Source organism: Rattus norvegicus, chromosome 13 (assembly GCF_036323735.1).
Source record: "Rattus norvegicus strain BN/NHsdMcwi chromosome 13, GRCr8, whole genome shotgun sequence".
Classification (NCBI taxonomy): Eukaryota; Metazoa; Chordata; class Mammalia; order Rodentia; family Muridae; genus Rattus; species Rattus norvegicus.
The window spans coordinates 96,189,948-96,215,214 of NC_086031.1; the positions used below are offsets into that span (position 1 = coordinate 96,189,948).

General features: G+C 40.5%; 1 protein-coding gene across 14 annotated transcripts in view; it reads right to left on the bottom strand.

The window, feature by feature from the left end:
- The window catches only part of Enah (ENAH, actin regulator), a 120,405-nt gene that overhangs the window by 40,511 nt on the left and 54,627 nt on the right, over positions 1-25,267 (bottom strand). For all 14 annotated transcript variants that reach the window (NM_001415736.1, NM_001401377.1, NM_001012150.2 and 11 more), the window contains exons 2-3: positions 21,524-21,689; positions 16,055-16,232 (exon numbers count right to left, since the gene is read on the bottom strand). In NM_001415736.1, coding sequence (NP_001402665.1) covers positions 16,055-16,232; positions 21,524-21,689 — 344 coding nt within the window. The remainder of the gene's footprint in view (positions 1-16,054; positions 16,233-21,523; positions 21,690-25,267) is intronic.

A 25,267-nucleotide genomic window follows, 5' to 3' on the forward strand; every position in this document is an offset into this window, starting at 1 on the left:
ACTTCCAAAAAAATAGTGGTATTTATTATTAATAGAATTATTATTAGTGGTATTTATTATTAGTCATTTCCAGGTAATCTGTAACAGAAACATTGCCCACCTCTGCATTTCTTATTTCTAAGGGTTAAATGAGATAACGTTTACTTAAAGACTGGTTTGAATTTGATTTGCCTTTCTGGGAAGCTGGTCACTGAGTGACAGAAAAAGCCCAATGTTAGCATTCAGAGGAAGGGTACTCAACTCCTGCCTCTTGCAATAAAGCCCTTCCTAGGCAAGCAGTCAAAGCAACTAGGTTGTGTTTGCTCTAAGGCTAAGGCATTGAAAGAGAAGAGAGGCCTGCAAACAACCCGGAGGCAAGTGCTGCAATGGAATCTGTCTGCATTAAAAATAAGTTCATAAAAGACCCAACAGGCTGTATTTATATATTTATGTGGTGGTGCACACCTTTAATCCCAGCACTCAGGAGGCAGAGGCAGGAGGATCTCTTGTGTGTTGGAGGCCAGACTGTTCTACATAGCAAGTTCTAGGACAGCCAAAGCTAAAAAAAAGGGGGACCATGAATTTGAGAGGGAGGGTGTTGGAGCATGGGGATTGGAGGACATGGAGGGTCTGAAGGGAGAAAAGAGAAGAGGAAATGATGCAATTTACATTTTAAGTATAAAAACATTTAAACCCTAAAAGCAACAACCACTACATTCCAAATTGCATGGTTCTGTAGAGAGACTTGAGAATTACAAACAATAAACTTATTCAAAGCAATGGGCACTGTAAAGTTGCATTAAAAAAAAAAAAAAGATTTCATTTATTTACTTTTTGAGTCCACACACTGTCGCTGTCCTCAGACACACCAGAAGAGGGCATCAGTCTCATTACAGATGGCTGTGAGTGAGCCATCATGTGGTTGCTGGGAATTGAACTCAGGACCTCTGGAAGAGCAGTCAGTGCTCTTAGCCACTGAGCCATCTCTCCAGCCCAAGGCTACATTTTTAAAACACTATTATTTCAAATTTTATTTTGAAACAAATGTTTAATGAAAGAAAGTCTTCGTTTATCTCAAGAAATGGAGCACTGTGTAGCTATAAGTGCATATGAAAAAATAAGACCCAACGTCCTCTAGATCTCCCACTTCTTTGTTTAATCTAGGGCAGTCATGTGTGTATCTGGCATCTCACTCCTTTGCTACCAAAACATAGTCTTCCATGTACGGCTTCAAATGAACTTTCTCACTTAAGAAAGAGGAGGAATGACTGCGAAAAATGGATAAGCTGCAGATCATTTACTACACGGGACAGGCCCCTCAGTCCACCATGATCTGTTAGTCCTTTATTTTTAGCCAAGGGACTGCAGACTGTTTCTGCCTGAGTCAAACCAACTCAAAGCTCAAGGGTGTCTCTCTAATTTACCAATCCTGTCGTATCCTACACCGTTCTAAGGCAGCGGCCCTGAGCCCATTTCCTGGTTCTTTCTAAGCACAGATCAAGACCTGTCCATCACATCACCCTGCATGCCTTCCTGCCATCTATCGTTTAAAGATGCCGAGTAACTACTCTGGGAGAACAAGACAGTGGTGTTGAGTTGTTGACTAGAGTGTCATTTAACTTTCAACCAGCATTATCTATTCAGTTTCACAACTGAATGGCTGTGAACACAGAACGCTGACACCCCTTCCTTTTTACTCTCATTTCTTAACCAGTTCTACAGCCTGCCCATGAACCCTTCCAATGTCCCCTGTCTGTCCCCACTGGCGTGGTTCTTGTTTGATGACCTCCTGCTCAAGAATGTGCAGTACTGAGAAGCTCAGCACAGACTCAGGGAAGGAAGGAACAGTAACACTTCTGTTTACTTTCCCTTTTTTTAAAAAAAAATCTCTCCTTGCTTTATAATGTATACATTATGCCAACATCAATGTGTGTATGTCTAACAAATGCATGAGTAAAGTCCCAGGCAGCTCCACAACGTGGCTACTTTTCACAAACACTGAAACAACCAACCACAAAATAAACCTTTTGGGCTTGAGACAGGGTCTTATTGTATTGCATATCTTCCAAAGATATTAAGTCAAAACTCTGAATATATCTGATCCGGACAGCTCATCAAAAACCAGGACTGTCCCCTTATACAGGTCAGTGACTCCTCCATGGGAACCTCAGACTGTTTGTGCTGGTCTTTCTCTCTGCACGAAATTCATTCTATTTCAAATAAGGTGTCTCTATCTAAAGGAAGTATCTACGTAACATAACTTGTTTTTGAGATTCGATACAACAATATATTATAACAAGGCTTTAGCGTGCACTATTTGAAATGACATGGAAGAGTGTTGACAAAGGGCTAAGCAAGATGGCTCAGAGGTAAAGCTATATGGTGTTAGAATGCAGTGCCCACTGAGAATGGTACCATTAGAAGGTGTGACCTTGTGGGAATAAGTTTGGCTTTGCTAGAGGAAGTGTTATATCGTCAGGTGCAATCTGAGGTCTAGGAAGCTGCCCTGCTGCCTGCTGATCAAGATGTAGAACTCTCAGCTCCTCTCCAGCACCATGTCTGCCTGCATGCTGCCATGCTTCCACCATGACAATTTAAACCTCTGAACTGTAAGCCAGCTTCAATGAAATAGTTTCCTTTTTAAGAGTTGCTGTGGTCATGGTGTCTTTTCACAGCAACAGAAACCCTAACCGAGGGCTGCAGAGATGACTGAGTGCTCTTCCAGAGGTCTTGAGTTCAATTCCCAGCAACCACATGGGGGCTCACAACCATCTGTAATGAGATCTGATGCCCTCTTCTGGTGTGTCTGAAGACAGCTACAGTGTACTTATCTATAATAAATAAACCCTAACCAAGACAGGATGCCTGCCATCCAACCGTGCAAGGATGCCTGACAACCAGAGTTCAATTTCTCGAAGTAAAGAGCCAATCCCACAAGGTCCTCTGATCGTCACATTACAGACTAGCATGCTTGCAAACACATCCAAACCCAGATGCTGACAAACTGAACATCACCATCTCTGTGTATAACGCACCTTTCTTCTATTATGCACTTAAAGATATGTTGTACTAGGGCTGAGGAGACGGCTCAGTGGTACTGCCTCCTACCTGGATCCCCACAATCGAGATAATGTCAGGTGGGCTTGCTGACCGCCTGTAATTCCCACTCAGAACTCAGCAACACGGTATCTGAGGAAGGTCTGAACTATCTGTACTCTGGAGTCTGATGCAGTAAGACTGAGAAGACCATGCAGTCGGAACCAGTCTACACAAACAAAACCACGTCCTGTTTTATGTTCAAGCTGTTTTTGACGCCATGTCATTCCAAACACACAGTTTGCTGTTCAGATGAAAGTTTTTTTTAATAGTAAAAAAGAAAGTGACAAACAAAAACCCTATCATTAGTTGCCAAACATAAAAATTAAGAAATTTAAACAAGTGTCAAGTTCCTGCTGTTAAAAACCCATAAATGAGGGGCTAGGGAGATTGTCCAGTGATTACGAACACTGGTTGCTCTTCCAGAGGACCTAGAATTTCTAGCACCCACATGGCAGCTCAGAGGATGCAGCACCCTCACACAAACACACACGCAGGCAAATCAGAAATAAACACGAATTTAAAAAAATCCGTAAGCACGAATCAACTGTTTCGGCTTAAGAAAGCTGTCCAGTGAACCTGGTAAAGTATTTTAAATACTGCTGATATCCAGGTTCTCCATCACTTCACTCACTGACAATTTCTATGTTAGATTTAGCCTTCCACTATTCAACCTCAAAAAATAAAAAATAAAAAAACCAAAAACAAACAAACAAACAAACAAACAAAAAACCCAGACAAACAAACACCCAAAGCAGCAGAAGCAGTCTTTATTTATCAACAATCCATTAGAAATGCCCGAATACCCACAGGCAGGGCCTGAGGCTTCTCTAATTTGTCAAGCAATCGCTGGATTATTACTGTACACTGTCTGCTTAGAATAAGCTGGCTGCTGTACTAGACTTAAAGATGCTCGAAGAGAAATAACATCTATGCCGCTGAATGAAAAAAATAAATAAATAGAAGGCTGGAGAGATGGCTCAGCAGTTAAGATCACTAACTGCTTTTCTAGAGGTCCTGAGTTCAAATCCCAGCAACCACATGGTGGCTCACAGCCATCTGTAACAAGAGCTGATGCCCTCTTCTGGTGTGTCTGAAGACAGCATCAGTGTACAACCAACCAACCACTCAATCAATCAATCAATCAATCAATCAATCAATCAATCTATCTATCTTTAAAAAAGAAAAAAAAAACAGAAAAGGAAGGACATGACTGCTCCTCCATGGTTGAGGAGCTTAGATGTCCCATTGGCTGGGACATCTGGGAGAGTTCAGAGTGAACATGACCCTGAGCTGGGCCATGTGAGGAGATGAGAGGGAAGAAGGGAGAGCCAGGAAAGTAAAGAGTAGACAAAAGGGCCAGGGAACCAAAAGGCTGGATTATATAGGGTAGGGCAGCCCAGACCCTGGACTGGAGAAGTGTAGGGTAAGGGCCTGTATGACAGCCATACAGGTTAGGACTGAGGAATGCTGGGAGAAGCCAGCAGCCAAGTCTGTTCTATGTGTTAACAGGGTCCTCAGTTTACCCAGGTTTGAGACTTAACCATACTGACCTTCCTCCTGCTACCAACTGTTCTGTACTTTGGTACATAGATGAGTAATACAATTTAAAAAATTTTACAACATTTTTTTCAACTTTTATTTTTTTTTTATTTTTTTTTTTTTATTAACTTGAGTATTTCTTATATACATTTCGAGTGTTATTCCCTTTCCCGGTTTCCGGGCAAACATCCCCCTCCCCCCTCCCCTTCCTTATGGGTGTTCCCCTCCCAACCCTCCCTTTTTTCAACTTTTAAACAAGAGGTCTCCATGCTAGCTGCAGTATGTACATACATCTAGATGATCCATAATACACCTAAATGAGAGGAAGAAGGATGAACACGAGAAGTAACGGAATCTGTGTGTGTTCTTACAATAAAGGAGTAAGAGAAAGATACAGGATCAGACAGAAATACTTAAAAATCTAGTACATTTTTTCCCTAAAATGACCTTTATGTACATACTAGCTGTGGTGACACAGCCTTTGATCCCACCACTCAGAAGGCAGGGGCAGGCAGGTCTCTGTGAGGTAGCAGCTGGCCTGTGAGCTCTGAGCCAAGCAAGGTTATAAAGATCTTGTCTCAAAAACAAAAGAAAAGAAAACTACAGAGTTCTATATAACCCAATTTAATAATTATATAAACAGTCCAAAAAAATCTGACTTTGAAGCTCTTCATGGACTGTAAGGTTGTCATAAACAGCCAGCCAATTCCTAACTAAAAAAGCAAGGATACGCCCCTGTCCACAGTTGTCCCCAAGAGCAAAGAAAGCTGGGTGGAAGCAAGTTTAACTCTTCTTTTACAAGAAATGTGACTCTCAAAGGTAACACCTTACTGTTCAGACGGATGAGAAAGCACGTGAGATGGGAGGGCTTCTGGGAACTTCCAAAGGCTCCGTGAAGAGCGGTGAAACGACTCTGGCTTCCTGAGACTGAAATCCAACACCTATTTATGCAATACTACATTACTGCACTAAATACCCTCGAAAGCGACCTTTAGTCTAGCCTAATGGGGCTATAAGTTCCATTTGAAAAATCTGCGCTTTATGACCCGATATCAAAGAGACACATTGGAGATTTGCTTTTTACAAGCAAGTAAGTGCTATATTAATGCTATATTAATACTATATTAATACTATAGCTAACTCTGGGTTTGCTAAATTTGTTTCTATAACCCAGAAATTAACTATTAAAAATGCTCTGAAGAAGTATGGGAGAGAAAGATGTACCACAAATCTCATGGGGTGTGGGTGGAGTGTTCATGGGTCTGGGTATAAGGGACCCAAAGAGAGACATGTACCAATCTAACAGAAAGCCGCTTCAGGGCCATCTGGTAAAGGTGAAAAGGTCCAGCCCACCTTCTTCCTAGTGATGCACTCTCAGTCGGTACAGCCTGCAGAAGACTGGGAGGCCCACTGGTGCGTGTCCATCACTCATCTAGTCAATACTTTAAACTCTGGTGTATGAATCCAAGGTTTGAGGGAAAGATTAGGAAAATGTTTCTAAACAAATCCCTCAGTAAAAATTTCTTTCTTTTTATATGAACAGCACTGGCATAAAATACTTCAGCTGGGCATGGTGGCATTCACCTTTAATCCCAGCGCTCAGGAGACAAAGGCAGGTAGGTTTCTGTGAGTTCAAGGACATCCTGGTCTACATAGTGAGTTACAGGACAGCCAGGGGTTTGTTCGGAAAACCTGTCCTGGCTAGTTTTATGTCAACTTGACACAAGCTAAAGTATCTGAAAGGAAGGAACCTCAATTGAAAAAATGCCTCTGTAATACACAGCTATAAGGCATTTTCTTAATGAGCTGTTATTTGGGAATGGGTCAGGCCCATTGTGGGTGGTGCCAATCCTGGGAGGGTCCTGGGGGCTATAAGAAATCAGTTAACAGACCATGTGGAACAAGTCAGTAAACAGCACCCCTCCATGGCTGCTGCTTCAGCTCCTGCCTCCAGGTTCCTGGCCCACTTGTGTTCCTGTCCTGACTTCCTTCAGTGATGAACAGTGATATGGAAGTATAAATCAAATAAACCCTTTCCTCCCCAAGTTGCTTTGGTTATGACTTTCACAGTAACCCTGAGACCTTGCCTTAAAAAAAGCAAAAGCAAAAACAAAAGACCTGAACACTTTCAGAAAACACAACTGCTTTGTTTTCTCTTGTGAATCATCTTAGAAATTAGACTTACAGAAATAGCAAGTCTACCTCAGAAGAACCATTTTAGTAACTTTACACAAATAGCATGCTACATTTGCTAAATCTATTTCCAATCACCACTCTGTGCAGCATTTACACTACCTAGCAGGTATTTCCAGCCAACTATTACCATCTTTGCATAAGGAAAAGCCATGAGACCGACGGCTTTCAGTCATTCATTGTTCCTTTATTTCTCTACTATCCTGTAATGCGGTATCTAAGTTCAAATACAAAAAAATTCTGTCCATTGAGGCCTTTATTCTTTTAGATTATAAGACTATCAAATTTCTATGAATATTCTGTGAATGAATAAAACAATCTATATATGAAATACTAACTTCAAAGATACTACCATTTGATATTAAAATACTGATTTCTATTTTTGCCTCGCTTATGAAAACAGAAATGCATGCTGCTAACTCAGAAGCAATGCATTAATGTGAACGTGGACACGGGCAAGCTGGCGCTGCTACACCTATTGGGATGTGTGAAACTTTGTTCAAATTACAAGGTAAATCCTATAGCAAAGGGCAGGAGAGGTCCTGAGTTCAATTCCCAGCACCCACATGGTGGCTCACAGTCATCCGTAATGAGATCTGATGCCCTCTTCTGGTCTGCAGATACACATGCAGGCAGAATGGTGTATAGACAATAAATAAGTCTTTTTTTCTTCTTTTTTTCTTTTTTCTTTTTTTTCGGAGCTAGGGACCGAACCCAGGGCCTTCCGCTTGCTAGGCAAGTGCTCTACCACTGAGCTAAATCCCCAACCCCTAAATAAATCTTTTTTAAAAAAAAAAAAACTCTATGGGAAAGGTTTAGCTGCTCTTCTGCACTGCAATTCCATCAAGGTAGAAATGGTTCCTGATTATTCCCTAAATCAGTGTGAAGACAGAGGCATCCAACTTAAGTCTGCTTAACATTTTTTATCCCACAGATAGATATCAGACTAAATGACATTCAGTAAAATGCTTCTCTAACTCCTAAGAAAAAAACTAATAAATGACACAAATGTGTGCAAATTTTTACACGTCTGCAAGAAAAGCATCCAAATGATCGATGACCTCTGTAGGTCAACAGCACTGCTACTGAAAATCGGTGTACGGCGAGCCTGGAGACAGTGTAGCGTCTTGCCAGGTATGCAGACACACAGGGTGTGAAGCAGACTGCATGACACCAGGCTTCAGAGTCTAGAGACTGTGAACTCCAGACTTACCACAAAATTAATACCTGCCCTTAGTTTTTATAACTCCACTCTGAGAAGGACAAGTTCTGCAACCAAAGAAGAACATGGTGCTCCCTAAAAAAAATCAGACATGAATTCAGGAGCCTTCATAAAAGAGGGCAGGGACTGAGAGGAGCACAGGGAGGAGCGCTATGAAATGCTACCGTGGAGACCTGACACGCCCACTGCTCATGAACTCACTGCAGCCATGGCTGCCTATACTAGGTAAAGGCAACGAGTTCAGACCATGTCCCAGCTGGAAGCACTAGCAGGACTCAATTATCAAACTAAACAAACAAACAAGTGCGTGTGAGTTCAAGAACACAGTGTTAGTTTCTGTAAGCCCTGCTGTGGCTTATCTCCGATGCTGGATGTGCTGCAGCAATCACATCGGTGAGGATAGCCTGGGAGTGCTGCCCTCAGAAGGGAGCTAGGTTCATCATAGGAGGGCTTTTCTAAGACAACAGGCCCATCCCTGCTGTCTTCTAGCCTGGCAAAGTGATCTCCCAATGGCATGCACCATGATGTCATCCTCTAGGAGGCCTTCACCAGAGTTCAGCAGAAGTCTGTCCTGTATGCTCCCAAATGTGTCTAACTGTTGGCTAACAAGCTTTTCTTTATACTGCAGTTGCTCTTTGGTATTTGGTGGGTTAAAATGAAGCCCTTTGATGTTTGGCTTCACAGAAGACAACTGGATCATTTCTTCTCTTTGCATTCAGCCTGGTGTCTTTGGCTATGTATCATAAAGAAGGGGACTTTTTTTACGGAGCACTTTGTAGAGGTACGAACAGGAATTCTCCTCAAATATCCTTGAGCCACATTTGCTGAATCCCTAAGTAAGGGTTTTAACCTCAAAATTCCTGAATCTAACTCTGGTTCAGCAAAGAAGGAAATCATAGACAAGAGGCAAAAGTGCAAAGCGATCTGTACACTGTGAGATGGGTTTGTACACTGTGAGATGGCTTAGCTGGTACTACGTTCCCACTCAAATCTCTCTTTTAATGACCAAGAAGAGCTACACAGGAAATTATTTCAAATATGTCAATGTAAAAGCTAAAAGCTTAAGCTGAACTGCACAATTGAGAGCATTGGCATTTAAGTGGTTCCAGAAAAGCAGTCACCTTCTTGCCCCAACTCTAGCCTATAACTCAACTAGTGCCTGTGGGTAAACAGGAGGGCCAAGAAAACAGAGGACAGAAGTGGGGCTAAGGAGAACACAGGAAAGCAGTATTCTTGGGATAATTTAGGCCTGGTGCATCCAGTGCAGGTGAAAACACCTAATCATTCTCTTTTAGAATGAGAAATTAGCCACCCAAATCATTTTCGGATTGAAAATATTGGTCACACTGAACTAAAAATTGAAGCTTTGAGGTATAAGAGGGGAACACAGAAAATGAAAGTTTGATTCAGTAGTTCCTGTTCTCTTTTAAAAGCTAGAAATTATCTCTCCTCTCTCTCCTCCCCCTCTCTCTGATTCATTTTTCTTTACTGAATGGGTACTGTTTTGTTTGTGCACATGTCGTGTAGTGCCTCTGGAAACCAGAAGAGGGCACCGGATCATTCGAAACTGGACTTAAAGGATTGTGAGCTGCCACAGGTGCTGGGAACTGAAACCCGGTCCTCTACAAGAGGGACAACTGCTCTTAACTGCTGGGCTATCTCTTATTATTTGAAGAAAATCTATTAAACTTTGGTATTCCAAAGAAGTTGTATGTATAATTAATCTTTGTTCTTCCACAAATCACTGAAAATCAATGTTCAGTTCAGGCACGTGACTATAATATCCTTATCAGTGTCTGGTGCTGCCATAAAACCCAGACATTTTTATACTGCCCTCAGTCATTAATTAGAACTTCTCAATAGTTTCAGGGAAGATTATCTCTACAAAGAACTCGTGATTTAAGACTCAAAGCAGCTTGTAGTTTGGTCATCATTGACATCTCTAAAATTCCTGATGTTTCCAAGTTTGAAAACCATTTTAGATTCACTTCAGTAGTTTTCAAGTTGACTTCTACTCTGAGAACAGGATAATGCATCTCAAACAAAATGGACACTCATAGATGTTATGTAAAATGTTAATAAACAGCTAAATTGTAGTTCTAACATTGGTCTGCCAAGTTTATCTTCTTTTATGTTTTCCTGTGTATACGTGTTGGGTATGTGTAGGCCCAATGTAGTGACAGAGTTGTATCTGTCCTCGCATGACGTTCTCTCCTGTATTACAGTGTTTGTTCGCTCTCGCTCTCTCCCTCCCCCCTTCTTTCTTTCCCTGTCCTGGAACAGTTTGTCTTGTTTTAATAGTAGAATACTGAGTAGAAGAGAGGAATACTTCCGTTTAATTCCTCTCTTTTTGTATATATAGATGCACTCAAACAACAGTTGGCTTAGTTTTCTATGGAGAATAATTTCCTTTATGGGCAAGGGGTAGAAGTAAAGAAAGGAGGAAAATACAATAAAGTCTGCACTTTTTATTCTTAAACTAAGTTATTCCACATGAAAGTTTGATGTTTTTTAGACTTCACCAGCCTCCTTCCAACCTTGCTAGCCGTGTCTGTTTGGATTTCCCTATGCCCAGACCATAGATGTTCTCATGCTCTAAACATAACATGGTGTGTTTCCAGTTGTCACACACACTTCTACAAAAGCTCACTTAGAAATATTCTATTATTGAGGACTTCAAACGCCTTCTTGTTTGCAACATTTGCTCTGACCCTAGAATTTTCTTTGGCATTCCAAAGACTTTACTTCAAACTTTATTAATAAACTGTCTAATGTTCCTGTTTTGTTTCTACTTAGCTCCAGACCAGGAATGAAATCCAAGAAGGATATCATACTGGTGTTAGTATCAGTGGCTACCAGCACAGCACATATGCCAAAGGGCACTGTAGATAGAACTGTGAGATTTTAAGCTTAGTACTGTTCTTACTGGTAACACCAGCAGCTAGAAGACTACAAAGTAAAACTGCCACTGGCAACAAACAGTCTAGGGCTGGCACAGTGGAGCATGGCTTTAACCCCAGCACTCAGAAGGAACAGGCAGAAGGATCTCTGCGAGTTCATGGCCAGGGCACTTTTCATAGGGAGTTCCAGGACAGCCAGGGTTACACAGAGATCTGCTTCAAAGTCAAACAAAAAACAAATTTGACAAGGGGGCAGGGTGAGTTGGGGGGAGATGGGGAACAAAAACAAAGAAAAACACTCAAGAATTTCTGAGCTATTTTGAGATGCTGAAAATCCCATCAAGTCCAAGTATAACATACAGATAACACACAATGAACACCCAGTGCTGAGAATAACGCCTATGCTCATCTGGAAGTAACATTTGGCCAAGTTTATGTTAAAGAATTAACAGGACCAACATTTATCATAAATCTGGTGAAAACTTTAACCATATCAAGTTTATCTCTGGCCATGCTCTGATTCACAGTAGAAAAAGCAAACCAGCAAACTCAGACTTTTAGTTAATGGCTAAAAAAAGTATTTTGAGGTTTTTGTTTTGGTAAGTTATGCTTAATCATGGTTGAACAAAACCAGAATAATCTAACTGGCATGCCATTTTCTTTTTTTAAATGAATTTAAAGACATATTTCCTATTTTCAAATGATTTTAACGATTTATAAAAATGCAATAAGGCTGTGCAAATTTACCTCAACCAGCCATCAACAGGACTACATTGTAGATTATGTAATTCATTGCTATTATCTACAAAAGCCTATAAATATATGTGATAAGTAAATACAGAAATATGAATCCTTGGTTGGTCTGTATAATACATTCATTTAAATTGAGACAATTTCCATTGGTGAAAAGTTACACTGTAGCATTTGGTATAAAAGCAGGAGCACTAATTCAGCTCCTTTTAAAAAAAAGTTAGAACATGTGATTCCTGTTTTTTTTTAAATTCCAAATATAACACACTGTATTTAGCACCTCCTGTACTTTCCAGTATATTAGATAATTGCATACCATGTTAAAAACAAAATAAAGGAAAACATTCCTGCCACCCACCTTTTCATAAAAAACTGAAAATATGAAACACACACATATATGCAAGGGTAGCTTGCAAAGGTTAGAGTGACTAGTCCACAGAACACTGCTTTTTTTTCTCTCTCTTTAAAAAAAAAGAGGGTTTGAAGAATGACAGCAAAAAAAAAAAAAAAAAAAGGAAATGTAGAATCATTGGCTTGGACAAGAAGAGAGCACACAGCTAAACCATACTCTGGAGAGACTCACATTAATCAGAGAGCATCCCCTCCCCACTCTCTTCCCCTGACTTCTGGTCCCTTTGTACTGAGCTTCAGAAAGATTCTGTTTGAACAAAGATGTCCATGACCTTTATATGAGAATCACTAAGAAGGATTTACTGGTAATGGCAATGGCTGGTTCTCATGGTAACAGTTTAACATGAGAAAAATAAGAGTAATGGCCAGGAAGCCTGAGTATGGGGTGTGGCTTTATAAAGTGCTAACCAGGCTGAGGGGGTAGCCTAGTGGTAGAGTGGTAATGTACAAGGCCCTGGATTCAGTGCAATTCCTAGCACTGTGGAAGGAAGGAAGGAAGGAAGGAAGGAAGGAAGGAAGGAAGGAAGGAAGGATGGAAGGAAGGAAGGAAGGAAGGAAGGAAGGAAGGAAGGAAGGCAGGCAGGCAGGCAGGCAGGCAGGCAGGCAGGCAGGCAGGCAGGCAGGCAGGCAGGCAGGCAGGGAGGGAAGCAGGGAGGGAGGGAGGGAGGGAGGGAGGGAGGCAGGCAGGCAGGCAGGCAGGCAGGGAGGGAGGGAGGGAGGGAGGGAGGGAGGGAGGGAGGGAGGGAGGGAAGGAGTGTGGGGGAGATGGAGAGAAAGAGAAGGAAGGAAGAACGAGAAGGAAGAAGGGAAGGGAAAAGAAGGAAGGAAAATGGCAACACGACAGTAAAACATAAGAGTAATAAAGATTAGTGTGGTCAAAATGCATTATGTGTATGTACAGAAATATCAACATCATGCAATCCATTATTCTATACAGTTAATATATACCAATAAAAACTTTAGAGACAGAATTTTATGAATCAGGCACACCGATGCATACATAGTTCTACCTTCACGAATGCATTTGTCCTTTGCTTCTGCTGAATGGTGTTGGGCTACTACCTGTAAAAGGTCTGAACTCAAGCTTCCCAATAGCTTGGGTTAGCAGACAGACAGAAAATGATTTCAAAAGTTACACACACACACACACACACACACACACACACACACACACACACACACACACACACACACACACACTGGCTGTGACCCCAAAGCAAATTGCTTTGGCAAGGGAACTTAAGACCATGCGGGTACTCAGGATTATTGGGTGTTTGTTTAGGTGGATGGGAGAGGCCAGCACAACAAAGCTAGGCAGAGCACATTCCTACCCTACAGTGAGAATCTGCACAAGAAAAAGCATCCCCTCGGTAGCCATGGCTGACCTTGAATCCACAGAGACCCACCTTCTTCTGCCAAGCAAGTGCTAGAATTAAAGGCATGTACCACCAGGTGACACTTAAGGTTTTTTTTTTTTAAAGATTTATTTATTTTATGTATATGAGTGCTCTCTCAGTATATATGCCTGCATGCCAGATGAGAGCATCAGATCCCAGTACAGGAACTACCATGTGGTTGTTGGAAGCTGAACTCAGGGCCTCTGGAAGAAGAGACAGTGCTCTTAACCACTGCGCTAACTCTCAGGCCAAGCTCCAGATTCTTAACACTTTTCCCCCATGCTTCTGCTTCAAAGACAATGAATGTCATCAAAATTCAGAAAATGGTATTTATAATGGTAAGTGATTCCCTAAATAAATAAGTCATGCTACCTACAAATGAACCATTGTAATGCTTTGTTTTCTCTAAGAATGAACAAAATAGAACCAAAAAGTCCACTGCCGGTAACTTGGTCCATGACAGAGATAACTTCAACCAGGTTATACTACTACAATTGAAGACACGAAAGAGAGGACACAGTGTATTGTCCATAACAATAATCCTACACACTCTACACACCAAAAATGCTTCTATAGCAAATAAAACCATGAATTTCCATACTTGTAAAACTTTACATGATTCAAAACTATTTCTTAATGTTTATTATTCTGTAAGAGGATATAATGAGTTTCTTCATAAAAAAAGACTGAATTTCAAATAATCAGGATCAGAATAAAACAGGTAATTAGCCATTGGCATTTGGAAAACAAACTGTAATATTATTCATTGATAAGAACAATATTGTCCATTTGGTAATAACAAGACAAAATGACCATCAACAAGAATCTGAACTGTGCAAAGTGACATTTGTTCTTAGCTGGATCCCCATTTGAAGGCTGAGAGACAAGAATGGCCACTGGTTCCAAACACAGGAATGCAGAAGCTGCTATGCACACTCTTCAAATTATGTAACTGGCCTATTTAAGATATAGGAATCATGATTCTAGCTTGTTTCCCGATTATTACAGTGTAAAAATATAAGCTAATAAAGTCCTATGCTGACAAAAACAGTACAGTGCCCAGGAGAAATGATTTACATGAGATCAGGCTTTGCCATCTTGTAGAGGCAAACCAAAGAAAGTTCCAATGGCTTATTTCCTTAAAACAGATCCAATGAGAGCAAAAATATGTTCCTTATAGATGCTAATTTCCCCAAAAGAAAACTTTATATAAAACAGATACAGGTACAATGGCATTGAACCTTTTGCAAGATCTCAAAATGCCTATTCCTCTAAAATTCATTTTTAAAACAGGCAAAGGAGTTAGATATATTAGATTAAAGTTATCACTTATAATGGATTTTAGAATTCTATATCAACAAAATATCAATTTTGTTTGGCTATAATACTCCTCAATAAACTATATGTATTTTACTCAGAACATTTATATCATTAAAATCACTACCAAACATACAACACAGGAAGGAGTAACTATTTGTATTTTTTTTATATATAACATTTTCTGATAAAATTTATTGCTCTAATGAGAACCATACATTTGTGTATTTCTTTTTCTGTTTATTAAACAAAATTTAGTGTATCTCTGACACAAGGTTTTGAATACTTGAGCTTTTCAAAGTGAATTATTTCTATTCTTCCTTCTTAGCAACATATAGTGTAAGAATCCAATTACGGCTTGGATCATGAGGGTGTGCGTCAAATCTTCAAACAGCCCTTAGCAGTTTCTCAACCTGTAAGTTACAACCACTTTGAGGGTTAGGGGGTCAACAAAGACCATCAGAAAACACAGATGTTTACAGTATAATTTATAACAGTAGCAAAATTACAGTTATGAAGCAGCAACAAAAATAATTTCATGGTTGGGGGGGTCACGGCAACATGAGGAACTGTACTGAAGAGTTGCAGCACTGGGAAGGTTGAGAACCGCTGCTCTAGAGCCAAGTATTGGGAGATTATACTCTAAATATAAGTCCCTACGCTCAGAGGTGGCTTAAAATTATGTTTTAAAAACCTACCTACGCTTGATCAAAGGCAAATAAAAACAGACATGAGGGAATGATTGAAGTTCCAGCTACTCTGGAAGCAGAAGGCAGGAGGATTGCCTGAAATGAAGAATTTAAGGCTAGCTTGGGCAACACAGAGACCTTGTATTTCTGGTGGCTCTTGTGTTCTAGAATTAAAAGTTAGATAATTTTTCAAATGAGGTTTAAAATCTAATTAAACTCACAGCATTATGCTTCTAGACTATGTTATCTTTTTTTTTTTTTTCTTTTCTTCTTTTTTTTTTCTGGCTTTTTAAGGCAGGGTTTCTCTGTGTAGCCCTGGCTGGCCTCAAACTCATAGACCCACCTGCCTCTGCCTCACAAATGCTTGGATTAAAGATGTACATCACGAAGCTAGACTATACTTTTACAGAAACAAATAAGAGTTCACATTTTTCTAGAAAATAACTTAGGAATTACTTTAAATACACATATATGACTTAAAAGCTGACAAGAAAGTTTTGCTTTAACATATACATAGCATTTCCGTTGAAGAATACTGGGAAAGCACAGACACTTTACCTGCTTCCTGTGAATTTAACACTTCTAAGGCATGCATCATGGCACTTGCGAAGACATTGGCATCCTCTTTGCTGCCAAAGTTGAGACCATACACCTGTCTAGCATCCCGCCATTGGTGGAAAGTCTGTGTAGCTTGATTGTACTTCAGTCCTTTAGGAATGGCACAGTTTATCACAACCTACAAGACAATTAATTCATTATAAAGCCAGCTAATAACTGGTAAAATAATAAAATCCAGATTTTAGGTATTTATTTAAAGTTATTCCTGGCAGACTTTATCACAGTTAGTTGGAACAACTAGTTACCTAGAATAAAGGCAAGTCTATAGAGGTTGAGTCTGAAGAATGTAAACTATCTTATGTTTACAAAAGGCCTGCTTTAAAATAATAAAACAAATCAACGTACTTCATTAAAAATGTTTTAACTTGTTATAAATTCAAAACCAGAATATTAACTGTAAAGGACCATTCACCTCCTCCCATCCAGAGAGAATACCTCCATACTACAAATTAAGTTTCACAGGATTTTGGACAGAATCCATGTTGGGAAATGTACCTGCCCTCTTTCCTCGAATTCACACTTAAGAATCATCCACTGATCTATGCAACTATGGTTTGTTCATTTTCATTGTTTATTGGTATAAACTACTAATCCACCCATTCATTCACTAACATTTTTATTGCCCAGAACTTGTGGCTTCTACAAATAAGGACATGAACATCCTGTGGAACAGCTGCTGGTATGCACAGTGCATGTTTTTACTGAACAGGAACCCGTTTGGACTAGTGTAAGACATAAGTATATTTAACTTTAGTAGAAAACTCCACACAGTTTCCTAAATGTGTCCTATCGTTTACCATTGCACAGCAGTATATAACGGTTTGTATGGCTCCATATATGGGAAGGCACAGCCTCTGATAGCATTGGTCTTTCTGTATATTTAAAGTACTTCCCAAGTTACCATATTAGAAGAGGCCTGGTCCATGTGTGGAAGTCAAATGACACTCTGTGGCACTAACATCTTTATGCAGGCTCTAGGGGGAAAGCTCAGGTAGCCGATCTGCACAGCAGGTGCCTTCACACTCCAAGTCATCTCACAGGTCCCCTCTTGGTGTTTTGTTTCAAGATAAATCTTTTGTGAACTCCCGATTATATCCATTAATAAATCTCTGGTCTATTTCTCTCCTAATTGACCCATTTTTCTCTTTACATAGGATCCCAAAGGAAAAATATTTGTGACAAATATCTTGTCCCATTCTGTAACTTGCCTATTCATTGTTACTGATATTGTAAGAAGTTCATTTTCTTTTACTTCAAATTAAAAATCCTTTTCTCTTTTAATGTTTTTGTGTTCTAAGAAATATTTCTCCATGTTAAGTTATGAAAGCACGACTTCATTCTGTCTTCTAGAAGTCTTATTACTGTTATCCATTAACGCTCGCATCTCCAGTAAAACTGAAACTGATTTAAGCCTATGGTGTGAAATAGGTTCAAGCTTCATGATGTTTATTTTCTTTTTTTTTTTTTTGTTAAATTTTTTTATTTATTCATTTATTATATATAAGTACACTGTAGCTGTCTTCAGACACACCAGAAGAGGGCATCAGATCTCTTTACAGATGGTTGTGAGCCACCATGTGGTTGCTGGGAATTGAACTCATGACCTCTGGAAGAGCAGTCGGGTGCTCTTAACCGCTGAGCCATCTCTCCAGCCCATGATGTTTATTTTCTTTGGGTGTCCAAATGATTCACTTATTTTAGCTAAGTTGCAGGTTTACTTTTGTTACAAATTGGTCAATATATCTGATGTCTGTCCAACTATAGTATCTTCACTTGAAGCTGTGCACTAGGTCTCAGCTTTAGGTTCTGTCCTCATGACTGCTCTAGACTGTCCTACTCTGTCCTCATGACTGCTCTAGACTGTCCTACTCTGTCCTCATGACTGCTCTAGACTGTCCTACTCTGTCCTCATGACTGCTCTAGACTGTCCTACTCTGTCCTCATGACTGCTCTAGCTGTTTTTGGTCCTTTGTGGAAAGCTGCCATTTATACTTTAGAATATTGTCAATTTCCAAATTTAAACCTGTACTAAAGCCAAAAGTCAATTCGATAACTGATGTCATAAAGCTATATGGTACGTCATGAGTATCACAGAGTCCTTTCTTGACTGACATTAACATTCAGTGGTTCTCTCTATATTGGTATCTTGAGCACCTATTAAATCGGTGAGGTACCTAATGGAGTAGTTCTTGGTTGTGGTCCTCCATAGGCTCATATTTGAACACCTGGTTCTCGGCACGGAACACTGCTTGGCAAGGGTGTGAACCTTTAGGAGGCTGAGCATTTCTAGTCAGAGTGGGTCCCTGGAGACAAGCCTTGAAGACCTACAGCCTGGCCTCACTTCACATTCACTCTCTGTGTCCGAGGCAGAGATGCGATGTGAACAGTCAGATTACTGTTGCTTCTCCCTCAAGCTGCTTTACAGCATATTCCATCAGAATAAGCCAAGTAACTAAGACACTACTGCAAACAGCTTAACCTCTACACGTCCTAACTCAGATGAAAACCACAGGTAGAGACAACATATCTAGAACCATATTAAACTTACTTCTTAATTCTAACCTATTACTAATCCAAGGTTTATTAATTCTAACATTCTGCTAATCCTCATGATTTATGATCTGAGTTTCTTCCCTCTAAATACATAATCACATCACCTACAATGGCTTCATTTCATACATTTTTTTTACCCCCTCCCCAGCCATTCCATACATTTTAATCCCTGTATGTTTTATTTCCTTTTCCTTGCATTTATCTACTGGATAGGCATAAAATAATATTAAAAAGATGTGGTTAATACCAAGTATCTTTTGTCTTTTGCATGATGCTAGCTTCTGAAGAGTGTGGATCTTAGGCTTGTAAGTAAAGATGCACTGTGAAATGTTTACATTGTGATAAATTTCAGCAAGGACATAAGAGAAACACATTTTTTGAGAAGACGGGGAAAGTCATAGCTGACTTCAGACAAGGCTCATGCTGTGCACTGTACAGGTCACGGGAAAATAAGTATTCGTGTACTTCTCACTCTGCTGTGGTCAGGCTGAAAATGAACAGGGCTATGTTAATGGAACATACCATCTATGTAGAGTCAGGGTTTGAGACAGGGTTTCTCTATTATGAAGCCCTGGCTGTCTTGGAATTTGCTATATAGGCCAGGCTGGTCTTGAACTCACAGAGATCCACCTGCCTCCAAAGTGTTGGGATTAACGGCACACACTACCACACCAGGCTATATTTCTTATTTTTAAAGATCAATGTTATTTTTCTCAAAGGTTGGATGATTGAAAGAATCGGTTCCTGTTTTGGTTTTTTGGGGTTTTTTTTTTTTTTTGGTTTTTTAAAAAGATTTATTTATTATATATAAGTATACTATCGCTGTCTTCAGACACACCAGAAGAGAGTATCAGATCCCATTACAGATGGTTGTGAGCCACCATGTGGTTGCTGGGAATTGAATTCAGGACCTCAGGAAGAGCAGTCAGTGCTCTTAACCTCTGAGTCATCTCTCCAGCCCTCCTGTTTTGTTTTGAAGACAGAATCTCGATTTGTGTCTGTCTCTGTCTCTCTGACACACACACACACACACACACACACACACACACACACACACACACACACACACACACACGGGGGTGGGGGGGACTGTATCACCATTCCCAGATTTTAAAAGTTTTATATTTTAAAAATGAATTAATCATTTACCTACTGTAATTTCAATTCTATTAATGTCTTTCCTAGCCTTCTCTTACAGCTCTTAGCTTGAAATGTTTGTTAAGAAGGTTCATCAGGGGGCTGGAGACAGTAAAAACAAATATTGACTGCTCTTCTAGACAACTGGGATTCAGTTCCCAGCATCCACATAGTGGCTCACAACCATCCAGTACCGGGGAATCCAATGTCATTTTCTGGCCTCCCTATTTGATTCAGACATGCACATAGGCAAAATTCATACATGTGAAAACAAAGGGGAAAAGTGTCAGCAATTTTTATGGTTTTGCCATCTAATTTTTATTTTGTTCTCCATAGCAGTTGGGCAGCATGTGACAGGTCTCTAATCTAAGGGATGACTCTGCAGGAGAACAGATAAAAGGAAAGCAGACGCCATAGCTCAACGACTGAGAGGCAGCCATAAGTGGAGGTTTTTGGTAGAGAAATAGGAGACGAGAGGCTGTGTAACACAGTGAGGAAGCTAGAGCACAGGAGAAAAGGAGAGGCTGGGGGAGGAGGGGACACACAACAAAGATAAGAGGTGAACCAATTTCTGTAGACTAACCCAGAACTATGACAATTTCTCATCAGAGAAGCACTGCATTTTTAACCAGGTGTCTTGAGAACTCCATTGCCCTGCTATCAGTATTAGTCAATACGTTATGTAAGGGAGACTGCCATTTCTACTTCCCAGGGAAACGGTCTCCTCAGGGGAAAAAAAAAAAAAAAAGAGGATTTTTCTCTTTGTCCTCTTTTTGAGACGGAGCCTCTTAGAGCCCCAGTTTTTGCAGAAGGACCAGGTTCAGTGCCCACCCCTTCCGAGCACGCATGACGGTTATAAACCCCTGGCTGTTACCTGCTGACAACCAAACTTAACAATCAGGGTCACTGCAGCCCCTGTTTACACCACGGCTCACCGGGAAGATACAGGTGACTTTCTTTGAGCGAGAACTCACAAGACACCAAAGAGAATCTAGCTCCATTTTCCCTGCACTTTGTAGCAAGACGGTTTTAAACATTAAGCTACATCTTTGAAAACACACTTTTACAAGGGAACTAAGTCTACAATCCGTAAAAGTTCCCGCTATTAGTACACAGCAGTAAGGCCTGATCTCCCTTTTCCTCTGCGTGCAGATGCTGATCTGGATCTGTCAGGGGACAAGGCATCAAGACAACCCAGTTACTGTCTTGAAAATATGGAATAGGGAATCACCAACAGCTCAGCTGTCACCTTAGATATGAACTGGGAAGGAAAGCCTAACTGTTCCAGCAACACTAGTGCCTGCCACCTCACTAGTCACTTACGAACTTAACAATACTTTCTGAAACCATTTATACTTTCAAATCCCTTCTCTACCTTTGACCATAAGTAGCTAGATACAGATGTTCCATAAGCATTCAATGTGTTCCTTACACTGTATTTCCTACAGTCCATTCTGAATTTAGATGATAAAAAGGGGCCAGTAGGATGGCCTGATATGACAATGTAATGAAGATAAAAACCCTTCCTGCTCAGCGAGGTTTGATGGACAGTATTTAGATCTCCAGATCCTACAAAGTGCCAAGAGAAAAGGCACTCTCAAGAACCGTCCTCTGCCCCCACATGCTTGATATCTACCACATGTGCAAGTCTGCACCCACACATATAGGCATGCATGCATGCATAATCACAAACTATAAAGAATTTTAGCAGACCCTTACCTGATGGTCTTGAATCTTTCTGCCCACCACTCTGAATGTGTTGTTGCCTGTATGGTGATATATATGTACTCTGCTGAACCCGGTTGAGCCACCAGCTGGCACCCATTTCTTATTGGCATCATCATAAACCATCACAGCAGCTCTTGCCTGACAGATACTCTGTTCACTGTAAAAAACAAAATTCAGATGAGACATTTAAAACGTGGTAGGTATGCCAGAGAACCATGAGCCAGGGTTAGCCAACCTGGTAGTCAGTTAACAATCAATTCCTGTGGGGGGAGTCTAATGGGAAAGACAAAAGCAAAGTAGAATACAGGTAGAGTGTGGGATCCATAAAAACAGAGAACACCAGAAGGATTTCATTCTAAATGTATCTATTATCACCTTGAATATATCTATTAATACTAGGTTAATCACCTCTTGTTTAAGTAGACATGGTGACCTGACATTTCTTAAACAAAATTACTTTTATCATTAAGATCACTTCAAGGTCTCAAGCAAATTCAGGCCACACAGTATCTGTTCTTCAAACAGGAGTTGTAACTAACAGTCAATGACTGACAACATGACCAACTCCTTTCAATTCTTCTTGCAAAGAACACAACTTTGAGACCCGGCATCTGGACTGGACAGCTCTGGCTTCCATGGACATCTGCTCACACATGTGTGTGCGCACGTACGCACGCATGCACACCCCCCCCACACACATACACCACTAAAATAAACGTTTAAGACTAAAAGATGATTTCTACGGATCTTACTAGATTTAAAACGCTCTCCCCCACATATAAATACTAAAAAAGGAAAAGACCAGAATTTATGGTTTCCATTTTTCCCAATTACAAGTTACTAAGTGATACTGAGACAGACAAATAAAACAGAGACAAGCTGCTGACTTCAAACCAGTTAAACTCAGCTTCCAGACTAGTGGTTCTAAACCTGTGGGTCACAACCCCATATCAGATATCCTTCTTATATCAGAGACTTATGATATGATTCACAACAGTAGTTAACTTAGGAAGTAGCACTGACAAAGTTTTGTGGTTGGGGGTCACTAAACATGAAGAAGGTTGAGACTCGCCAGTCTGGAAGGCTAAGCCTATGTGTGAGTGGTTCATACAGATGTGTCTCAAGAGTTCATGCACCCCCATTTCACCTGTACAGAAGCCTCTTGTTCAGGCTGCCAGTTTCTGCCTCAAGAGATCTCGGACAACACTTGATGTGCTTTTCCCAAACACCCTCAGAAATAGGTACCCCCACACTCCTGCCTTACTCATGCCTCTCTCACCCATGTAAGGACAATGAACACAGCTCTGTAGGAGCGGGTCGTCTTGCCTTGAGACAAGATCATGGGAGACCTAAAGAATTCACTGCAGTGAACAATAAACCAGAAAAATTAGAAATGTTAGAACTTTCCATTACGGAAATTCTACAGAACCTAAACTTTTACAGTTTAGGACAATGGAGCAGTAAGCCCTTTGGTGCTGTCTCAAATTACTTTTGTTGCCTAGAAATTTCCTGAGACTAGAAACAAGTCAATGACTAAAGCTTGAACTATTTTTTAGAGAGCATTATTTAAAGGTATTTGTCAGTACAGCAGCTGAAGACTCATTACTTACAATAGAAACATACTAAATGACAACTTTTATATAACAAAGATAACTGAAATAAGCAAAAGGTCAGTGCCTCCTACAGCTTAGAGTGGCAGATACTAATTTAATATGAAATGAAATATGAAAAATAAACTTTCAGATTAATGGATAACTTTTATTGTCCAGTGTTCAAGAACTAGTATTGGTCAGGCACAGTGGCACATGCCTTAATCCTGGCACTCAAGAGGCAAATGTAGATGGATCTCTGTGAGTCCAAGGCCAGTTAGGGCTATAAAAGACCACATCTTGAAAGAAAGAAAGAGAAAGGGGGGGAGGGGTGGGGGGAGACAGACAGACAGACAGGAGGCCTTGAAAGCCTGGTGATTTTTTTTTAAAGTATTTATTATATATAAGTACACTCTCCGTAGCTGTCTTCAGACACACCAGAAGAGGGCATCAGATCTCATTACAGATGGTTGTGAGCCACCATGTGGTTGCTGGGATTTGAACTCAGGACCTCTGGCAAAGCAATCAGTGCTCTTAACCTCTGAGCCATCTCTCCAGCCCCAAGCCTGGTGATTTTTAATTAAATGCAACACCTGTAATTCCAGCAATCTCATGGGAGACATAAAACTAAGGAGATTCACACAGGCTTATAGACCAGCTAGCACTCATCTACCAACTCTGACCACAGATGTGACACACAATTGAGCCATTCAATGATGTTGCCACTGCCATTTTTTAATGGCAATCAAGTTTTTTTTTATTTCACAGACCTACCTACAAATTAAAAAAAAAAAGTTTGGATGAATCAATATAGAACACAACGTCAATATTTTGGTCTAATAGCAATTGGGGTAGATTCAAAAAATACTGTAGGGGGAAGACCATCCAACACAAGCTGTTAAAATGAGGATTTTGTTTTGTTTTTAGAAAGCCCTGGCGGACCTGTGGACCATGCTAAAGATCTGCCCACATCTGCCTCTTGAGTGTTGGGATTAAAACTGTGCACCAAGGCTTGGCTGAGGACTTTTTTAAACAGAAAAATAGGTATAAAAGAGCTGGAGATGGCTCAGCAAGAAAGAGCACTGGCTGCTTTTCCAGAGGTCCTGATTCAATTCCCAGCATCCACATGGTGGCTCACCACTGTCTGTAACTCCAGTCTCAGGCAATCTGATGCCCTCTTCTGGCCTCTGAAAGTACCAGGCACACATGTGGTACACTCATATATACACAGGCAAAACACCATATACATAAGCAAAGTATTGGTTTTCCAGACATTGCACTGTCCATGTGAAGCTGTCACAGATCTGCTCTAAGTAAGAGCGCTGTCAGCTATGGAAGGACACACCTGTCATGCTAACACTCAGGAGGCCGAGGATCCAAAATTCAGAGCCAGTCTGGTTACAGAGAAAAACTTAGCTAACTGTGGCTGTTCTCAGCCACACAAACAGTGCTGCTGGTAAATATCCGAGAACAGAGCAAGTCATCCTTAAATGCAACCATGGCCAGCCTCAAAATAAAAACTTGTCAAAATTTTCCTATTACAAATCTGCGAAACAATTATGAAAAAAGATAAAATGAGCAAACTACTTCACTGTGGTTTTGTGAAGACTGGATACTTAACAGTCATAAACAAAAACCTCATCTTTATGTGCCATGAACTAGTGTGCAGACCTCATTGTACTTCATGTTCCTAATGTGAATTCTGGTGTTTACCAGTGAAGTGCAGCACTAAAATGCTTACCGCCCCCGACACACACACACACACACACACACACACACACACACACACACACACACACAGTGTAAGGAAACGCGATACTACTTTGCGTATAACTTTATATCCTGGTCGGTAAATTCACTTCTGAATATAGTTAAATTCCCCACAAGTAGTTATATATTAAGGTAAAGAATGCTCACCAAAAATAGGTACCAGTAAATGAAATGCTCCTTCTATTTAAGGAGAAAAGGACTTCGTGTAGATGCTATATGGTGACACTGCAGAAAGCAGACTAACAAACAGCAAGTCCCTGTCAGAGATGCCAGCTACCGATCACTTCTCAAGGGGAGTGAGAAACCCCCCAGCGCCTCATGCACAGGAGGCAACCTTAGATGCTTTTCAATAAATAAGTGCATCTAACGAAACCTA